The 21360-nt window shown below is 36.6% G+C and overlaps 1 protein-coding gene and 1 pseudogene across 1 annotated transcript; one reads left to right on the top strand and one right to left on the bottom strand.

Moving 5' to 3' along the window:
* The first annotated feature begins 5312 nt into the window (after nt 1-5312).
* Nucleotides 5313-21360, top strand: part of LOC114405471 — a 32330-nt pseudogene continuing 16282 nt past the window's right edge.
* Nucleotides 11022-11695, bottom strand: LOC114405470 (WAT1-related protein At5g07050-like). Its single transcript, XM_028367988.1, has 2 exons — nt 11552-11695; nt 11022-11331 (listed from the first exon to the last, which is right to left on the bottom strand). The coding sequence occupies exons 1-2, from the start codon at nt 11671-11673 to the stop codon at nt 11097-11099; spliced, it is 357 nt and encodes a 118-aa protein (XP_028223789.1). The 5' UTR covers nt 11674-11695; the 3' UTR covers nt 11022-11096.

Raw genomic sequence — 21360 nt, 5'->3', positions numbered from 1 at the left:
CGGAGTTGTTCCGTTTCTCATTTCTATGACGAGGTGTATTATAAATTGTGGCTATATTAAGGTTGAGGTATTTATATATGTGTATTTTTGGTTTAAAAAATACCTCTTAATGAGTCTGATGACAATTATTGTAGGGGTGGGGGTCACAACTCACTCTTTGAGGATTCACCTAGTGAGTGTGGTGGTGGGGCCGCCACTGTGAGATATGGGCTAATCTCTAAGGGACACTCACGAAACAAGATACAAGCGCAAGGCTGTGTAACGCGCTACCACTGATTAGAACCTAATTGAACACCGATATTATAGGGGTTGTGTACTACAGTCCGGTTAAAGAATATGTAGTTCAAGACAATCAAGTCACTACATTTTTCTCAGATGGAAGTTCATAAACACTAGGTATAAGGCTCAAACCCGGAAGGTTCCTTATACCGAAATACAATATCACATGCTCTTTCTCTTATATTTTTAAACAAATTATCTTTCAGAAAATATATTTTAAAATTTTAAATTATGTGGGGGAATGTTGGTAAATATTTGTGTATTGGATCGAGTGGCCTCAGAATGATTAAGAAGGGGGGTTCAATTAATTATTCATAAACCTTTACTAATTAAAAAATTACTCTTCTAAGGCTTTTACTAAATTGTTAAGAGAATGAGGAGTAGAAGAGAAACTTAACAGAAAGTAAAAGCGGAAATTAAATGCACAACGGAAAGTAAAAGAGTAGGGAAGAAGGAAACAAACACACAAGAGTTTTTATACTGATTTCTTTCAACCTTGTAAAAATCCTTTTACAAGCAAAGATCCACAAGGGATGTGCCCTCCCTTGTTCTCTTTGAACCTAGTGGATGTACCCTCTACTAGAACTGATCCACAAGAGATGTACCATCTCTTGTTCTCAGTCAAACCCAAGTAGATGTACCCTCTACTTGTACCAGAAAGGATGTACCCTCCAATGTGTTGAGACAAAGATCTCAGGCTGTTAACCCTTGATACTTTGTGAACGGTGATACAAAAAAATTCTCAGGCGGTTAGTCCTTTGAACACTTTTGTATTAGGGAAAGGGAAGAATCAAAAGAATTCTCAGACTGTGTCTTATTGAATTCTTTGACAAGGGAGAAGGGAGACACAAAAGAATTAAGGCGGTTAGCCCTTTGTTCTTTTGGAAAAGGGAGAAGAGAGACATAAAAAGAATTCAGGCGGTTAGTCCTTGGCGAATTCTTTTTTGCAAAGGGAGAAGAGAATGAAAAGATGAATAGAACAAGTTTTCAAATGAAAACTTGTGCTATTCATCTTTTCATTCTCCTCTCCCTATGCCAAAAAGAATTCGCCAAGGACTAACCGCCTGAATTCTTTTTGTGTCTCTCTTCTCCCTTTTCCAAAAGAACAAAGGACAAACCGCCTGAATTCTTTTGTGTCTCCCTTCTCCCTTGTCAAGGAATTCAAAACGACACAGTCTGAGAATTCTTTTGATTCTTCCCTTTCCCTAATACAAAAGTGTTCAAAGGACTAACCGCCTGAGAATTCTTTTGTATCCCCATTCACAAAGTATCAAAGGTTTAACCGCCTGAGATCTTTGTCTCAACAGATTGGAGGGTACATCCTTTGTGGTACAAGTAGAGGGTACATCTACTTGGGTTTGACTGAGAACAAGAGAGGGTACATCTCTTGTGGATCAGTTCTAGTGGAGGGTACATCCACTAGGTTCAAAGAGAACAAGGAAGGGTACATCCCTTGTGGATCTTTGCTTGTAAAAGGATTTTTACAAGGTTGAAAGAAATCTCAAGGACCGCAGGTCGCTTGGGGACTGGATGTAGGCACGGGTTGTTGCCGAACCAGTATAAAAACTCTTGTGTGTTTGTTTCCTTCTTCCCTACTGTTTTACTTTCTGCTGTGCATTTAATTCCCGCTTTTACTTTATGTTAAGTTTCTCTTCTACTCCTCATTTTCTTAACAATTTAGTAAAAGCATTAGAAGAAGAAATTTTTAATTAGTAAAGGTTTAGGAATAATTAATTCAACCCCTCCTTCTTAATTATTCTGAGGCCACTCGATCCAACAATCTTGATTAAGCCCTCTCTTGATTCTTGAATCTTGAGTCTTGAGTCTTGAATCTTGTTCTTGATTCTTGAGATCTTGAACCTTGAATCTTGATTCTTGACTCTAAACTTTCTTCTTGAGTCTTGAATTTTTCTTGATTCTTATCTTGAACTCTTGAGTTATTCTTTGATTGATCTTTGATTCACTTGAGTTGTTCTTTGATTGAACTTTGAGCTTTTTGTCATCACCTTTGTCATCATCTTTTGTTATCATCATTGTTATCATCAAAACACCTTTGAATCACCTTTGATTCACCATGAAGCTTTGCTTCTACATTGTGTTTTAATTTAAAATTTATAAATATATATTAATTCCATGTTATAAAATAAAATATTTATTTTAGATTTTCTTAAGATTTTGTTTTAATGAGTCAACTAGTTTGTTAGATTTGTTTTGACAACTGTAGGTTAGTTTCCAACGGTCATATTTCCAACGGCCATATTTTGTTTGTTGCTTAAGGTGACCTGTGCCTATATATTCTCTTTCCTCATTTCTAAAATCATGACAGAGCTACAGTCTTATCCCTTTCTCCCAAAATTTTCTATTTTTTTTCTTATAAAATAATTTATTTCTTGAGAGTAAAAGCATTGGTGTTCATAAGGTTTGGGGATCCTTTCGCTGCACACGATCGGAACCAACGGGTTGTCGTATCTTGGGAGAGGAGCGCAATCAGAATTTTTTACCCGTGCATTGGGGGTGTTTTCTCTTTAAGGATAGCGTTTAAGCGCTTCAACCCAGACTATATCTTTCTTCCCCTAATTTATTTTTTTTCCTAGTGCTTAGTGTATGTTATAATGCATTATTCATGTGTTGTCAATTAAATTTATTTTGCTATTGTTATTTTGTTATTTAATTCAAGACTGTGCATCTTCTTTGTATTTATTTTCCTTCATTTTTTTTATTTTCCAACAGTTCATGCTAATCATAATGATCATGATGAAGGATAATTAATTAACATCGTCTAATGTATTTTTTTTATTATGAGCTTCATTTCAGTCCATTCAATTACATAAGTTATTGAGTTTTGTGATAATGTTGAAAATTAATGTTTTTTTTCTTTATAGGCAAATGGCTACACCACCCAGCTTTCCTCCTCTTACTGACGCAACATCATATTCGCCGTCTACCTTGAAGCGGATAAGAAAAGCCACATGCCTAAGATCATTGGCGACTAGACCAGTTGGGGTAGAGAAACCCCTGGTCCATGTGGATCCTATGATCAAGAAAGCTGACGGTCCCCACAGAAAGAAGTTAAGAACATATTTGGGGATCGTCGCTCGTGATAAGGTGGATGTCACATACGAGAATTGGAAACAAGTCCATGCTGCTCAAAAGGATTTGATATGAGAGGATATTCAAGTATTTTAGTTAAATGTTGTTTGTTTGTTGATTAATAATAAAATCGTAATTTAGTAATAATAAAATGTAATTTTCATTTTCAGGTTGAATTTAATATCCCTGAAGCATCTGATCTGATAACAAAAAAGAAAATACTTCAGACTGTCAAGGAGCAGTGAAGATAGTTTAAGTCTGATTTGATGTCGAAATGGGCACTTGCAGCCGACAAGGACAGTGTCGATGACATTGTATGCGAAAAGTATGACATTAGCAAGGAGAAGTGGGCCCAATTTTGTTAGAGCCGCAGAGACCCTTCGTGGGAGGTAACTTTGTGGTTTTCATTGTTTTAAACTTTAAATTTACTTATTATCATGAGTAATGATAACTTTTGATAATCTTTAGTTTTTACAGGATGTGCAAAAAAAGGCACAGGCCATCCAAAAACAAAATAGTGCCCCTCACGTGTTGTTTCATGGGGGTTATGAATTTCTAGAAAACAAGTTGATGAAGGAGAAGAAAAAGAAACAACTAGAGGAAGCTACTAAATTTGGAAGCACTAACACTGTCATTGATCCTCCATCTCCCATCAGACGACACGTAAAGTGGAAGATGACCCGCACCAATAAAACTGGGCAAATGACTTCTAAGGTAGCTAAGGAAATTGTTGACAAGATTGTAAGTCACTTTCAATTGTGAATTGCAATTATTTATGTTTATTTTTTGATTGAGTAAATTATAAATGTGTTCCTTTGTTGTCCATGGACGTTAGGATGTACTGACTGCTGCCATTGGGCAACCAGAACACCATGGTCATGTGCGTGCTGCTGGAGCCGGTGTCACGATCAAACAATACTTTTGACCAGCTCCAAGGACCTTCCGCATCAAAGACCTGAAGTAGCTGATGCAAAAAATCAAGGACCAACTGGAGGAGTTGATCGCAGAAAAAGTGACTCGACAACTAATGTTGTCCTTCAGCCAGATGTAGTCCCAATTTCAATTGCAGATGCAATCACAAAAACTTGCACTGCCTCCTGAGCCTGAGGTTGGTCATTTAGCTACTCGTGTCAGCACAAAGGAGAGTTGTGTTGATCCCTCAGGGAATGATCTAGACGCGGGTGACTAAGAGAAATGCGGGTTGTACGTTGAAGAAAATCCTCCCCGCCTAGTTGCCCTAGGAAGACTTTATGAGGGGTCGACAACCATTCACAACATCCCTTTACACCATGATCAAGTCAAGGTTGGTGTTGAGGAAGTTAGAGATGTAAATGCTCTCATTCCTGTACCCACTGAAGAGGTTCAGTTAGTGGGGTAGACACTTAATACCTTTGTTGCTTGGCCTACACATCTTGTCAAGCGTTTATCAGAACAGGTATTTCAGTGTCATTAAATTTTTATTTTCAATTAAAGTGTTCAATTACCTGTGTTGGATAAATAGGGAGCTGTGGGACTGGCGAAACCTGCAAATAGGCCGGATCATGATGTCGATGATTCCCTATTTATGATGACATTGACCATTCCAAAACTTTTTCTTAAGTTGTTGCAGGTTATGTGGGATGCTACCGTGTTTGGGGTGTTTAATGACAACTTCCCCTTGTACATAAAGCATGAAGATCTGTCTAAAATAACACACGGTGGTCAATGTCTCAGCATCTCTGTTATACAGTTGTGGATTCTGTAAGTCAGTTTACATTATTGTTTATTACCTAAATTATTGTTTTAAATTCATACATAATTTACTTTATTTTAACAACAATAGACATATGACTGAGACAAGTATGTGAGTGGGGAATGTCGATGTGTATGGATTCCTTGAGCCATAGTCCATACAGAGATCTGGACAATCCTAATTTGAATCAGAAAGTTACATTAAGAATTGGATGCAGAATTCAAAGAGAGATGTGTACCTAAGAGCCTACTTGAATGGGTAATTTAAACTGAACAAATGGATTTAAATAATGTATAATATTCTAATAACTTGTATTGTTTTGCACTGCAGTGCACATTGGCAGATGGCAATCATTTTGCCTAAAGAAAATGTTGTCATCTGGTTTTGTTCATTGCATAATAGGCCAGACAACTACCTTAAAGGAATAATTAACAAGTTAGTTCTATTTTTCAATACATTTGCATTAGCATTGGTCGGGAACATCAATATTTTAATTGTACAATACCCATCCATGTTTGTATAGAACAATGCTTTGAAAGGACTTGATGATACTTCACAAAGTAAGTCCAAGGCTACTGCTAGGTGGATTGTTGTTAAAGGAAGTCATTTAAACAATGCTTCTAGTTATATTTTAATACTATGTAGTCTAATTTGTACTTAACATTGAATAAATAAATTTCATAATGTATTTAGTGTAATAGACAAAAAGGAAGCACTGAGTGTAGGTATTACATGATGCACTGGATGCCAACTATAATCTTAGGAAGTTTCAAGAATAATTGAGAAACGGTAATTGTTTAATTCAAACATATTTCATTTTGTTATGATTGGTATTATATATTATTAACTTATGCTTTACTGTATCATGCAGTATTTCAATGATGCTAGACCATTGGAACCAGAGAGATTGAAGGCGTTTTGCATCTAGTGGGCAACCTATTATTTGAAAGTTAAAAATGAAACAATTAGTGTTTAGAATATTTTGGAATTGTAGTTTAGTTACTTTACATTTTTTACAATTCATGTCTCCTAAACATTAAATATTCTTTTAATTCATAGTAAATAATAAATTTTCTATGGAATTTCTAGTAAAAACTATTTCAAAACGGAATGAAAATTATATGTTGTGGTTCTGCTTTTAAATTTGCAAGTTAATTTTGGGGTTATAAAAAAAAATAGATAGCATATTAAAAAAAATCCTAAAAAATAATATCGGTTTTTTAAAAACCCATGTTAAGCTTCATCAACAACATCGATTTTTTCAAAAACCGATGTTGCTGGTTATAAAACAACATTGGTTCTTAACAAAAACCAATGTCTGTTATCAGAAAACAACATTGGGTTTTAGTAAAAATCGATCGGTTTTTACTTAAAATCAATGTTGTTTGCATATATTAATATCAATTTTGATAAAAACCGATGCTAATATGAAGATATATAACTTTTTTTTTTTATAATTCTTACTATATAACATCGTAATTTTATGTTAACATCAGTTTTGAAAAATCGATGTTAACGATATTACTTTCAATGTCGGTACTCTCAACTAACCGATGTTAAAAGTCCTTAATAACCGATGTTGAAACCCTATTTTTAGTAGTGCAACAAAGAATTTTGGGATTGTTAATCAAGTTTATAAACAATATGAAAACATAAAAATTTATTATTTACTACAATTTTGGAATTGTAGTTTAGTTACTTTACATTTTTTACAATTCGTGTCTCCTAAACATTAAATATTCTTTTAATTCATAGTAAATAATAAATTTTTGATGGAATTTCTAGTAAGAATTGTTTCAAAACGAAATGAAAATTATATGTTGTGGTTCTGCTTTTAAATTTGCAAGTTAATTTTGGGGTTATAGAAAAAATAGTCAGCATATTAACAAAAATCCTAAAAAACAATATCGATTTTTTAAAAACTGATGTTTAACTTCATCAACAACATCGATTTTTTCAAAAACCGATGTTGCTGGTAATAAAACAACATTGGTTCTTACCAAAAACCAATGTCTGTTATCAGAAAACAACATTGGGTTTTAGTAAAAATCGATCGGTTTTTACTAAAAATCAATGTTGTTTGCATATATTAATATCGATTTTGATAAAAACTGATGCTAATATAAAGATATATAACTTTGTTTTATAATTCTTACTATATAAAATCGGTTATTTAAATAACCAATGTTGAAATTTTATGTTAACATCAGTTTTGTAAAACCAATGTTAACGATATTACTTTCAATGTCGGTACTCTCAACTAATCGATGTTGAAAGTCCTTAATAACTGATGTAGAAACCCTATTTTTAGTAGTGCAACAAAGAATTTTGGGATTGTTAATCAAGTTTATAAACAATCTGAAAGCAGAAAAATAAATAATTAAATGAACAAACAAGGAAAATGAACACACTCACAGTAAAGCATGTTGACGAGTCTTTCTCTGGAAACTTGCAATCTGTTCAATCTTTCCTTACGAGTATCCTTCCTGTCCATTACTACAAAACATTGATTTAACATCGCAACGTTAACATCGATTTTTTGAAAAACCGATGTTAAGAAAAACGCGGTGGCATTTTGGTAAATAAGTTGAATTAAGTAGGTGATGTTAACATCGATTTTTTAAAAAATCGATGTTAACATTATGAGTTAACATCGGTTTTGTTTAAGAAACCGATGTTGTCTAATTTATAAGTTAAAAAGCCAAAAATGTGTTTTCCCCCCACGTGATCAGTTTCGTACGAAAACCCTTTCTCCTTTTCTTCCTCATCCCTCAGATATTGTGTCCTCCTCACTCAAGCTACCATTGAGGTTCGTTGTTTAGGTACGTGGCTCCACAAGTTCCCGTTCGTGACTGGCGCGATTTAGGTACGTGGGCAAAGCTTGATGTTGCTTTAACATTTATCCCTATAGAATGTTAACTTTGGGTTGGTGAGTTCATTGTTTTGCAAGTTTTTTACATAGTCTTGGCTCCTGGTTGGTGGGTTCATGAGTTGGTGGGTTCACGAGTTGGTGAGTTGTTGGGTTCGTGAGTTCCTGAGTTGGTGGGTTCTTGGGCTGGTGAGTTCATTGATTAAACCTATTGGCTTTGTTTGCTGCAATGATTGTTATTGGTGCACCATTTTCTTGTTTGCTGAGTGCCATTGTTTTGTTTTGGGGTATAAGAAAACAAGATGTAGTTTGCATTGGATGTTTGTTTTGAACAATGGTTTTGATAACCCTAACCCTAACCTAAGACTTTGTTGTCTCACTCCTGTGCACATTAAGTGATTAATTCAAGAAAAAGAAAGAAAGGTTCATCTGGAAACCTATTTCCCCTCCAAAACTCTAATCCCCGTTGTTGTGGTGTCACTTGGTATGTGAAAAGCCATTACACTCCCCTACAGGCTCCAGTAGTTATGTTTTGTCTTGGACTAGAAGCCTTTTTAGAATTGGATCTTATGTCAATACACAGATTTTAGCTCTCAAATGCAAGTAGAAAGTTATTTCATAGAACCTTATGATGAGTTGTTCTTTAAGGAACTAAGGTATGCTCTATAGTCTAATAAATAAGTCTAACTGATCTACTGAATTAAACATAATCTAATAAATAAATATGAATTATCACTATTCTGTCTTTTTTATACCAAGGTCACAATTAGTATCTTCCAAATCCAACAAAGAAGGAAAATTGTTAGGCGTGTCACTGAGGGCAGGGCAAGGTCATCAAGGTTGCAGTGGTTAGGGGAAAGGCCTAGCAAACCAAAACTTTTGGCAACTACTAGTGCGATTTGTACAAAGTGGAGATGACAACAGAAAAACATGCGGACTTAATAATTTTTTTATAAGTAGGTGAAGGAACTTCAGTAACCCTATACATAAATTGATGGATATTTTCATTGGGATATGACACCTCAACCTTCACTTGAAATAGAGGAAATTCTAGTGTCATGTAATAAATTGCTTTCATGCTCTACTGGGTTCATCTGTAGTCCTAGTGCTGAGAATTCTAGGGCCTCTGATGGCAGTGGTTGGTAATTTTTATGGGATTCCTTGCGATCATCTCCTAGATCTGGTATAGATGACTTCCAATTTGGCCCTCTCCACATAAGTATGTGCTCATATTCAAACGAAAGCAATGTGCATGGAACAAGATCCTACGGTCAAAAGAATAGATATGAAAGAAAGTTTTTAAGATAGTATCTTCATTAATTAACATAAAAAACCCCAAAATAATAGAAAAAAAATCTGAGTCCACATGATCTTCAACATTGGATGAAAAATTGATTATACCCTTAGTTTTGCTCTAATCTTTCGATAGTCCCTTTTATTTAGTCTTTGACAGTTTATACGCACTAGTTCACACTCTTCAAATGCCTCTTTGACAGTTTTAACTAGGTTACAATAAATAGTAAGGTATGCTCTGTAGTCTAATAAATAAGTCTAACTGATCTACTGAATATACTAAGAGGCAGTAAGGTCACAATGTGTTTTTGAAATTTTGAAGTATTAGAATTTGAATTAATTAGTTTGTTCGGAAGTTTTGTATTTTGTAACAGTGAGTGTTCGACATTGCATTCTATGACTTTTTATTACTATTTTTGCTTGAAGTTTATGGTATTGGGAATGAAATTGAAATGAGAAGGTGTTCAACACTTTAGTAATTAGTGATACTGATTGAGGTTTAATCCTTTAAGCTTCTTTTACTTGTTACTGATTGTCACTTTTTGGATGGAAGGATGGACTGATACAAATTCACATTGATATAGGAAGGAGTAACAGATTGCTGGATCTAAATATGAGAAATGCCATGGCAAGTGTTGTAGGATGAAAGATGTAATACAGATTGTTTCATGGGTTGGGGGAAGTTACTGTTATTATTTTCAAGTCTGTATTTTTTAGAAATAGGTACAGAGCATACCTTATTTATTAGACTTATTACAGAAAATATATCATGGCTAAACAGTAGAGTATGAATATACTAAGTAGGTGTCAGTGAAAATATATCATGAAAATTGAAGAAACACCTTTGTCTTGGGTGGATAATTTTTGCCTCTTTGTAGACGAAAGCAATTTGAAGCTGAAGCTACACAAATTGAGGCATTCTTTTATCTTGAAATCTTAAGACCATATATTAGCTTCTTTATGGTTTGGATCTTTTCTCTGATGCAGTAGTTATCAATGGAGCGCAGTAAGTATATACATATACCTTCAGTTAGTTTTTTTTTTCCTTTGTCAAGTTTGTCCATAGAAAGTATGTATACCATTTTCTTTGTCGGTGTGATGATTATTAGCATTTGTGCCAACCAACAAGTGGGCCAGTACTTGCACTATTTAAATTATAATAACAAAGTTTTATATCAATTGGCTTGGTTAATATCAAAGTTTGATACATGTTATTTATTATGAGACATTTTTTTTTTATAATCTTTGATTATGTCCTTTTTGGTCTCTTTTGGAAAGACTGAAAATTATACACTTTATTTCGTGGCTCCCCTCCATCTTTGTTAGGCTCTACCACTACTCTGTATGTTTGGTTAACCTTGGGAAATTAACTAGGATTTAAAACTTAACTGAAACAAATCCCTTTTGTTCATGTATAATAAATTTGCATACAATTGTAACATGACATAGAATATAGATAATGCTCTGATTGCTTTCTTTCAAACATTCACATGTAATATTCAAGTTTTGCGTTGCCGTGTCCTTACTTTACTTTGTCATTCTTTTAATATTCTGTGAACCATGTATCAGGAAACTCGTGTCTTATAGGATTAGATAAGTTTTAGCTCAAATTAATTAAGATGGTAAAGAAGCAGCATCTAATGCTAAAATTATAAAATAATTTCATGAATGATTAGACTGTGTGTCTAACTTGTTTTTGATTCTCATTATCTATATGAATGATTAGACTGTATGTCTAGCTTGTTTTCAATTTCTCTGCTCTCAATTAAAGACTCCTTTTTTCATTGCAGCCTCTATTATTATTCATCCTTTTCCTTTCTAATCTTAACCACTTTAAACTTTTGGAACAACAATGGCTACCCTTAACTCTCTTGAGGCTTCACCCTTTTGCATGTCAATGTCGTTGTTTGTTTCAGCATCTTCTACCACAGTCTCCAACGTCATCCCATTTTCTGAACAACACTTCAATAACTCAATGGTTATCTCTGCCTCTTTCTCTTTGTTCTCCTTGTGCTTTCCCCATAGAACCGAGTAGAGTCCCATTACTATTAGAATAGCTCCAATGACCCTGAAATCACATGAATATAAATCCACATCAATAATTGTTGTTTACTACTGTTTCAAAGTTTGAGCTTTTTAAGATTGTGATGTTTCAACTTTTATGTAAGAAACACCAAACTTTTAGTTTATTATACAAGAGTGAGTCAATTAAAACTTATAAGCTTCTTTCTTTGTGCCTAAAAACATGATATATTCATTGGGAGTGAATATGAGTATTGAGTACTTACCCTCCAAGATATATTTTTTCTGCAAGGATGAAGGCACCCATGATGGCTACGATAATCATCATCAAAGGGCTGCAAGCAGTAACGAAAACATGCCTTTTTCTGCATGACAATCCCTTAAACATAGTAGGTGATACCTGGTGATATTATTCCCTAGTTCACCAAAGTTTACGTCCATTTAGATTCTCATATGATATGGTTCAACAAAAAATACATAGAAAAATAGAATAAAATTATTGTATAATCCGAGACTAGCACATGTCTATAATCTTGACTCCTCATCAATATAATAATTTATCAGATAGATCGTAGATGGATAGACAAATAGAGAGAAAGTGGATTACAACATAGGCTGCAGCAAGAAGGTTCATGTCCCAGCCAATGGTCGAAACAAATGGTTTGTGCTCCATGACAAAGGTAACTGCAATTGACTGCAGTGTACCTAAGGTCCGTTCTGCTCATTTTCATTTGTAAGCGCAGGAGTCTGGTCCTTTGTCTTTGAAATTTATTGGTTGTCAGATGAAGATGATTGAACTTGTTTGGCATTGTTTATGATGCCATAGGCACTGTTAATGTTAACATTTTTATGAGTAGGGCCCAACATGAGCTCCCCAAAGGCCAACTCAATGAGTTTTGAGATACAATCAAGTTTGGTCTTGGTTTGAACAGTTTGAGCAACAAGCTCCCAATCATCCCCATGCTTCAAAACAAATTCTAAAAGCTAGGCTGTGAAATCTCCAAGCCATGCTTCCTCACAAGTTTTATGTACCTGCACTTGAAATAAGAGAGGCATATGAAAATTTGATTAGAAATTAAATTAAATATTTTAAAAAAACATCCCTCTCATATCCAATACTCACTCTTCTGCATTAAAATGCTCATGTTATGGCCAAGGAAATTGGCCAGAATATTCCTAGATTCGAGAGGTAGGATTCTCCCAATAGCAAACATAAGGAAAAGATGAGTATTATTTAGTCTACCAATTCTGTTTACATGATTTACTTATATAGACTTTAGTGCTAATTGTTTCTTATTGATTTTGCATACATGGCATAACAAAAAAGATTTTGATTCTAACAGAATTACAAAATAGCAGATAGATGATGTAGTAGAGCCAATATCCTCTTGCCACGTCATCATTCTCTTGGCTGGACTTGCTAGACGTAATCTTGCAGATACTGAGGTTTGTTTGCTACCCTCTTTGGCCTGTGATTCATATCTATGGTTTGTATGCTTTGCTCTACTGATGATTTTGTTGGTGAGAATTGCAATTGTGATGTCTGTTGCTCTTGGTCCTTCATAGCATTCATAACACCTCAAACACCCATTTTCTTTGATCCCATATTAATATATAGTCATATGGTGCCACAATGTCAGGATGCAAAAACCGCTTGGCATACCACCTAAGAGGGAAAAACTAAAATTGTCAATGTTTTAACATAATTGAAATTAGGTAAGCACTAAACACTATTAATTGCAAAAACTACAACGGAAATTTATCCTCTAAAAAATAATGAATAGATTAGCTCCTTACCATTTGGTTTGTTTGCGAACACTCATATGAATAGCCTGCTTTGACCATTCAAACTCATCCCATTCAGTAGTTCGGCCATCATAATGAAATAGCAGAATAGTGAAGTTCCCTAAAAACTGTAAAAGCAAATTCTTAGTTAAAAGACACATAAACAAGCATATGCAAAATAGTGAAGTTGCCTAAAAACATATTTGTTTTCTTTCTTGTTGAACATTGAGGTTCGACATCTTACCTTTTGTCTTTCAACTTCTTTGAATGAAGTTGATTAGTGAAGCACTTTCTTGGTTCCTACTTCAGCTTAGTCTGTCAAGAATTGTGTAGTTTGTACGCATTGAACTTGGCTAATTGTAGGGATCTGCACTTAGAAACAATAGACCCAAGCTCGGAAAAATGAGCTGTAGGGTCACTAATTGTATCCATTACCCCCTTACAATCTATATAAAAAATAACATGACTCATATCCCAAAAAATAGCCCACTGCACTAATTGTATTCTTCATCATACTGGTTAAGATTATTTATTAGTTTGCATCTTATAAGAAATTGGTCATACTAGATTATTCTTCATCATAACTTTGCCTTTGGTAATGTATTGTTTTCTAGTCTAGCATTGACAAGGGCTTGTTTTATTTAATTTTGTTTTGTGTCCAGAATCTGTGTTCTAGGATTTTTTTTTAAGTCAGTAGCATCTCTAGCTCCTAGCCCACACTCTACTTGACATTGTAGAGTCACGTACCCGAACTATAATGCCTTAGGCTAGTAGTTAAAATTTGTAATAAAGTTAAATGAGTTTTGTTCTTGTTTCGGTAAAGGTAAAAAATACATTCCTTTTATTGTAAACCTGTTGAATTTGTTATCAGTGACTTGTGGTGACTTGCACCTATAAAATCTTCTCATGCTTATCTTCACTTTTAATGTTCACAGAGAAAATTTTTAACCCTTCTTGTCTCCCCACCATTGCATATCCAGAAAAATGAGGGTTAGAGTTCAGACTTTTTTCTAAGGCCCTTACTGGGTGATTAAGGAATCATTTAGACTCACCCTCCCACAAATCAGTGACACCACCAGAATGGCTTAGCTGAGCACAAACACAAGCATATAAACAGGCTTGCCCTTTAAATTTTAGGATCATAAATTGTTTCCTAGCGCTGCTTTAGATTTTAATAATGCCTATACTATATTGTTCAATTGAACGTTGTGTTCAAATCTCTCAATTTTCAGTTGTGCTTGTTTTCCTTTCCTCAAACTTTATAACCCTAAGAAACGGTCCTATTACTCTAAAGACATGTAGTTTCTTGGGATATTCAACATCACAGAGGTACAAGTTCATGACTTAGGGCATAATTTGTGGCCAAAGATGTTATCTTTAATAAGCATTGAATTCCCTATCCTAACCTCTTTCTCACCCCCTGACCTAATTTTGTATCCCCATCATAGATTCTACTAAACACTCGATAGTCTACACACTCCTCACACCAATCCTCCAACAAATTCCCACACCTCAACAACAACAACATCCCCTCCTCTTCTTTAGCGACTCCAGCTCAAAGAGCATTGCTTCTTCTTTAGCCACTCCATAATTTCTACTGGTGCATCTTTATCAACCTGTTTATCATGGCCCAAAAAAAATCATGGTTAGATCGAATTTATGTGCATGTTGGATTCTATTTATAATTTGGATGTGATCTTTTGTAATTGGTTCCTAGATATGAATAAGGCTGAGATGTGTCAATTTCCACAGTCTTAATGGGGTCTCTTTGATCAGTTGAAGCCCTTCCTCTATTCTCCTATGGCTTTGTGGCCATCCACCGATGTAGCCATTTTGGTCTCTCTTCCAACTCATCTTCATTTCCAATTGATGATGTCCTACCATTCCTCCAAATCTATTATGCATCACAATCAATTAACCAAACCAAGTCAAGGAAATTAATTCAATTTCAAAGATCAATTAAACACTTCACATTTGACAATCAATTACCACACCAAGTCAAGGAAATTAATTCCATTTTAAGAATCAATAAAAATACACTTCAAAATTAATTGACAAAACCAAGTCAAGGAAATGAATTCAATTTCAGGAAATCAGTAAACACTTAAAGAGGATCAAAACCTGTTGGGAAAAGGCTTGGGATAAGGTCTTGTCCCTCTTTATTGTAGAAACTTCCTTCCTCTGCATCAACATGGCCTTCAGTTCTTTAACTATGTGATGCCTTTCATCCCAATCATCTACAATGTTGCTTCCCCGTCTTGACTACAAAAGTAAACACAAAAAATAAGCACAAACCAAAAGCTATACACATCATTGTTGTCCATGACAGTGTTATAAGTTCCAATTGCAGAGATAATTCCAAGGGGAAATAGATAATTCCAACTGCAGAGATGATAATCATATTTTGAAGCAAAATAACCACTTAATGACAGGCATAAGACAACAACTGCTGTTAAGAATCCATGATCAAAGAATAATAGAGGCATCTTTATGTGGCAAGAGTATGGTAATAACATCTAAGTGAATGGTAAACATGAGGAAGAAAAAGAACTAAATTGCCATTTGAGGTTGCTTTTTAAAAGGTTTTAGGAATAGAGTTAGAGAGAACAGAGAGAAAATGAAAATCAGAAATGGAGTGTTTGTTATTCAACAAACTCAACTCTAAATGTAGATAAGAGGTATTTATACTAGAGATAGTCGTGTGCTAGTTGTCAACACTAACTAAGAGTTAGTTAAGATAACCTACTAAAGCTAATAATATGTTTACAAAAGAAAATGTTAAAAGTATAATAAATAAATACTCAAGCATAGTGAACAGAAAATAACAAGAAAAAAGCACATACCACAACACAGACCATGCAAACTTTTTAATATTATAGGATATACCAATCTTATTCCCAAATAGGCACATACGGACATACCTTACTATGAAACCCACTGCCACAAATATTAATCAACTGCAGAACACATGCTAAAATGTCCACATCAAGTATCTTATGCGATTCTCCACTGTAAGAAATAAAAGAAAACTTAACATTTTACTATGCAACAATTCTGATTTTACTGCAATGGTTAAAGCAAACTAACTAGAACCAAAAATCTATTTTGTGTCTTGAACCCATAGGAACTTTATAAAAGCCATGTCTCATCACCTAGCAAATTCATAATTAAGAACCTTATATCCTCCAGTCTACAAGACATGTGCAAAACTGAATTAGCACACCCAAAAGCAGAGAAAACTCCAAGTGTAGTCCTCTGAAAGCTCCATTTCACTAGCATAGAAAACTCTTAGAGATTTAGAGGTTTCAAAAGTTGAATTGGCACACCCAAAAACAGATTTAGGAGATAGTGTTGCATGAGGCAGGGGAGGATGATTTTGAATCTTGAGTTGGGATCCAAATAGAATCATTCTGCTTTGTACTACTATTGGTGTACTACATACAATCTACAAGACATGTGCAAACTTGCAGTCAAATAAATTCACTTTTATGTGCAAGACATGTGCAAAACTGTATTCTCAGATTCAACACTTTGAACCCTTTTTTCTCATTTCAGGTAATCATTCACAAACCCAATTCAACATAAAAATTGACCTGTCATACCCTAATTTCGTCCAGGGACCATCCTTTGTTGGGATGCGACCCTCGTTTGACCACTTCGAGGTATTTGGCACCCATCGTTGGGCAATTTGTGAAGTTCCGAGACATGTGGGGTGCTAATACCTTCCCCGTATGTAAATACAACTCCCGAACCTTTCACTTAAAATGTGTAGACCACGTCTTTTCCGATTTTTCCGACATTTTCCTCAAATAAACGTTGGTGGCGACTCCGCACGTACTCCTTTCTTGGAACACGCACCCGTGAGTCACGCGTCGCCCTCCCGCCGAAGGGTAGGTGGCGATAGTTGGCGACTCCACTGGGGACTATTTTTTGAGAGTTAGGCCAATTAATCTTGTGCAATGTTCTATCATGACTTTCTCCTTTGATGGTTTCCCTTTATTTTTCTTATGTTCTTGTATATATAACTCTTTGATGCTTTTAGTACATTTTAAAATGTATGCATGAGGTAAATATTTATTCATTTGATGCACACAAACACCAACACTATTTGCACACACGGTGAGTTGAAAAAGGGCCCTATACTCGGGTTCGTGGGAACATAAGGAGTGGAGGTGAATCTGTGATCATGCTAGGTCTCCGACTTGCTTGATTACAGTGAAGCCTCATCTAGAGTTTTTCTCTTTGAAAACATATTATTGCTAGTAGTCCCTACTGCTGCAATATGTTCTTCGAAGAGGATGATACCTTTAGAGACCATCAAGAGAGATATGACCACCTTGGGGATTATCACTAAAAACCTTTTTAGCTCTCTCCCATATAGGTCCCTTGAATAGGGGCACGAAGCGGACATGCTGCGTGCCATTTTTTCACACTGCCATGCATAAGCGTCATGCACCCTTTTGCTTATATTTTGTGAATATTGTCATATTGTACACTCCCGCGTTGCGCCTTTCGCATATGCATCACGCACGGATTCTGTTTCGATCCCCTCTGTTTGGCAAACCAACGGAGGGTCCGTGCCACCTTCTTAAATACATAAGTCGGGCACTTTGCTACCCCAAGACGTTGTATCTAAGAAGGAGACAATTTCCCGGGCTCCCGTATTCATAAATTGCATCTATGTCATATGCATTTCTTCATGCATTCATCCATTCCACTCATGATAGATGCCAGAGTTTTGATTCGCACCGATTTTTGTTCACTTTAGTAAAACATGGGATCAAGTCAAACACCTTCGCTTAAAAAGAGGTTCTTTCAAGTCAAGGTCAAGAGCATAGGGATCACCGGTCTAAAAGAGTTAGGGCAGTTAATGGGTCAGCTCCAGCGGCAAGATTTTTGCAAAGCTTACAGTAAAATCTGGGACCTAGCCATGGTAGAAGTCTCTACAGAGGCCATTGCCTCCCTCGCCCCTATTATGATCAGTCGTTGAGGTGCTTCACCTTTGGGGACTTCCAGCTATCACCTATTGTAGAAGAATTTGAAGAGATCCTAGGATGCCCTCTAGGGGGAAGGAAACCATACCTCTTCTTAGGGTTCTATCCCTCATTAGCTAGAATTTCCAAGATAGTCCAAATCTCGACGCAGGAATTAGACCACAGGAAGCAAGTCAAAAATGGGGTGGTTGGGATACCGAGAAAGTGTTTGAAGGCAAAAGCAAGAAACTTGGCAGGTAAAGGCGAATGGGCCCCGTTCATAGATATTCTCGCACTGTTGATTTTCAGAGGAGTCCTCTTTCCGAATGTGGATGGGTTGGTGGACCTGGCAGCGATCGACGCTTTTCTCGCCTATCATAACCACAAGGAAAGCTCGGTTGTCGCTATGCTAGCCGACCTATATGAAACCTTCGACCGAAGATGTGAAAAGAGCAATACAAGGATTGTTTGCTGTACTCCAGCTCTTTATGTATGGTTAGTTTCACACCTTTTTCACCAAGAGGTGAGGCATACTTGCCCGCTAGAAAGCCACCGTTCATGCACAGAGAAAGGAAGGGCAAATTGGGACCAACTCTTAGCAAGCAAAGAAGGAACATTTGTCAACTGGTTCCCTCGATGGAAGGAAGGAAGAACCGAAGTTCTTATTTCATGCGGAGGATTTCCAAATGTTCCCTTGATGGGGACGAGGGGTTGCATCAGCTACAATCCCGTTCTTGCTATAAGACAACTTGGCTACCCTATGAAAGGGGCGCCACTAGAGGATGAGCTTACGCCTGTCATTTCATGAGGTTTCAATAAGACCAACGTGGAGACACTTCAGAAGGTCCGCAAGGCATGGGAGGTGTTGCAAAAGAAGGACAAGGAACTCAGGGGCAGTAACAATGGGCCCATCGGTGGCTATCGTAAGTGGTTAAAAACCCACGTGCAAGGTTTGGATTGGCTTCCAAGTTTGAGAACCGATAAAAGAGAGGAAGTTGAGGCACCAGAGGAAGACGAAGAGGTGCAGGCCCTTAGGACGGAACTCAAGCAAGCCCAAACAGTTAAAGAAAGGTTCGAATTAGCAGCTTTGAAAATCCGAAAAGAGAATACCGAACTGAGAGATGTAAATGTGGCTACCACCAAAGCCTTGGAACAAGAAACCGAGAGGGCTTGTAGGGAAGAATGCGGCTGGAACAAGTTCCGAGGGACTCTGTGGGGTAGCAACAGCGAGCTTAAGCTCCGGAGAGAGGAAAGGGACCAATCACGAGTAGACAGTTTGATCTTGAAAGATGAGTTGAAGGTTTGCTCAAGGTCCAAGAGAAGTTTGTCTCAGCGGTTATGCAAGACAGAGACCAACATGTTAGCTATCGTTAGCAAATACCAAGAAGAATTAAATCTAGCCACGGCCCACGAGCACAAAGTGGCGGACGAGTATGCCCGAGTGTACCCGGAAAAGGAGGCTAGAGGAAGGGTGATCGACTCGTTACATCAAGAAGCAACGATGTGGATGGACCGGTTTGCTCTTACCTTGAACGGCAGTCAAGAACTTCCCCGATTGCTAGCCAAGGCCAAAGCAATGGCAGACACCTACTCTGCCCCCGAGGAGATCCATGGACTTCTCGGCTATTGTCAGCATATGATAGATCTAATGGCCCATATAATTAGAAACCGCTAGGAAGTTTGTATTGTCGCTCAGATCTTGACTAGTTATAAACTTTCTGAATAAAATGAGTTTATCCCGTGTTTTTACTCCAAAGATCAGTGCGAATCAAATCACTCCCGCATTTTATCTCTAGCATGCATAAGCATCTCTTCATGGCATCATAATGAACATATCGTTCCTGCATTTGTCTGTTATCATATTCCAGCATCACATTTTGCATGAGGCATTTCATCATCATGCATATGCGTTCAACATACTTTTTGTTCTACAAACTGCATACCTTTTGTTTTCTTGTTCGCTCATGCATGATCCTTGCATTTTCCTCTGCAAAACTAAAACAAAAAAAAAGCATGAAAATTCACGCTGCATTCTTAGTTGCATATATTCGATACCATGAGCCAACCATGTTAGGATCATAAACCCATGATTGAACATGGTACCTAATGCGTGGTTAACTAGGAAATGATGTTTCTTTGGGCATCTCAATCTCATAATTACATTTTCCATGCATAGCATGCGTGTTCTTGAGTCTTTCGTCTCTATGAAATGTTGTCAAAATATTGGATTATGGGGTTGAACCAAGCTCGTGCTTTTATGAAACCCGTTCATCAAGTCAAGTTGAAGTATGGAAGTAACCATCTTGCAAAAATTGGGGCAAAAGATGGATCGGGTTACATCACTACTTCATCTACTGCCAAACACATTTAGGACTGTTGATGTCCTTGTTACTTCCAGTTTCACCTTGACAAAGATGTCATGGACCATGTTGAAAATCTAAATTGATTTAACCCCATGTCCTGCATAAAAATTCGCAATACTTCAATTGTGCATCATTCACATACATCCATGCTTTTCATTGGTTGCATTGCTCATTGCATTCTTTCCTTGAAAAAAATAAAAAAAAAATGAAAAAATAAAATAAAGTAAAAAAAATGAACTTAATCATTGTTATAAAACATGCTTTACGGCGCCCTTACCGAACTCGTGCTAGAGCTAGAGTAATGGGTGAAGTAAAGGAGGTGCAAGAGTAGATGAAGGCTGACATGGAGGCCATGAAAGAGCAAATGGCTACAATGATGGAGGCAATAATGAGCATGAAGAAGATAATGGAAGCCAATGCAGCTACAGTTGCCGCTACAAGGGCTGTTGCTAAGGTAAACCCGATGCCCCATCTAGCCTCAACCAAATAAATCATCCAACCTTAGCTATGGTAGGCAAGGATTTGGGAAGTACGAATGGCCCCATGATGTGCAAATTCAAAACGAGCACGCCTTCACGCCATATGGCTTGCCTTCCAACTATACACCACCCAATGTGGTGTACACTCCCAATGAGAATGTCAATAACTCCGCTCCGATACTCATTGAGAGCCAATAACCTCAAGCTGATCATGCACATATCTCTCAACCCATGGGGGAGACACATGGAATGCCCCACCACCATCTAGCCAACTTCGAGCCTTGCCTCAGATATGCCACTAAAGGGTGAGCAGTTGGTGGTATACTCCTGCAAAACACTTTGAAGGGCCTTTAGTTTCGCCCACAACCACAACCCTTGCATTTTGTGGTGGGAAGAGCCCCTCCTGCTATGGCTGAAATGGGAAAGTTGGATCATCTAGAGGAAAGGTTCAGGGCCATTGAAAGAGGTAAAGATT

The sequence above is a fragment of the Glycine soja genome, chromosome 3, assembly GCF_004193775.1.
Source record: "Glycine soja cultivar W05 chromosome 3, ASM419377v2, whole genome shotgun sequence".
Taxonomy (NCBI): Eukaryota; Viridiplantae; Streptophyta; class Magnoliopsida; order Fabales; family Fabaceae; genus Glycine; species Glycine soja.
The sequence above is the reverse complement of the archived record's forward strand: the minus strand, read 5'-3'. Positions and strand labels throughout refer to the sequence as shown.

What these genes read in the sequence shown, in the direction of transcription:
- LOC114405470 (XM_028367988.1), bottom strand. Translation starts at nt 11,673, where the DNA reads ATGTTTAAGGGATTGTCATGCAGAAAAAGGCATGTTTTCGTTACTGCT. An exon ending in GAAAAAATATATCTTGGAGG is followed by an intron (nt 11,332 to 11,551) that starts GTAAGTACTCAA and finishes ATGTGATTTCAG; the next exon opens with GGTCATTGGAGCTATTCTAA.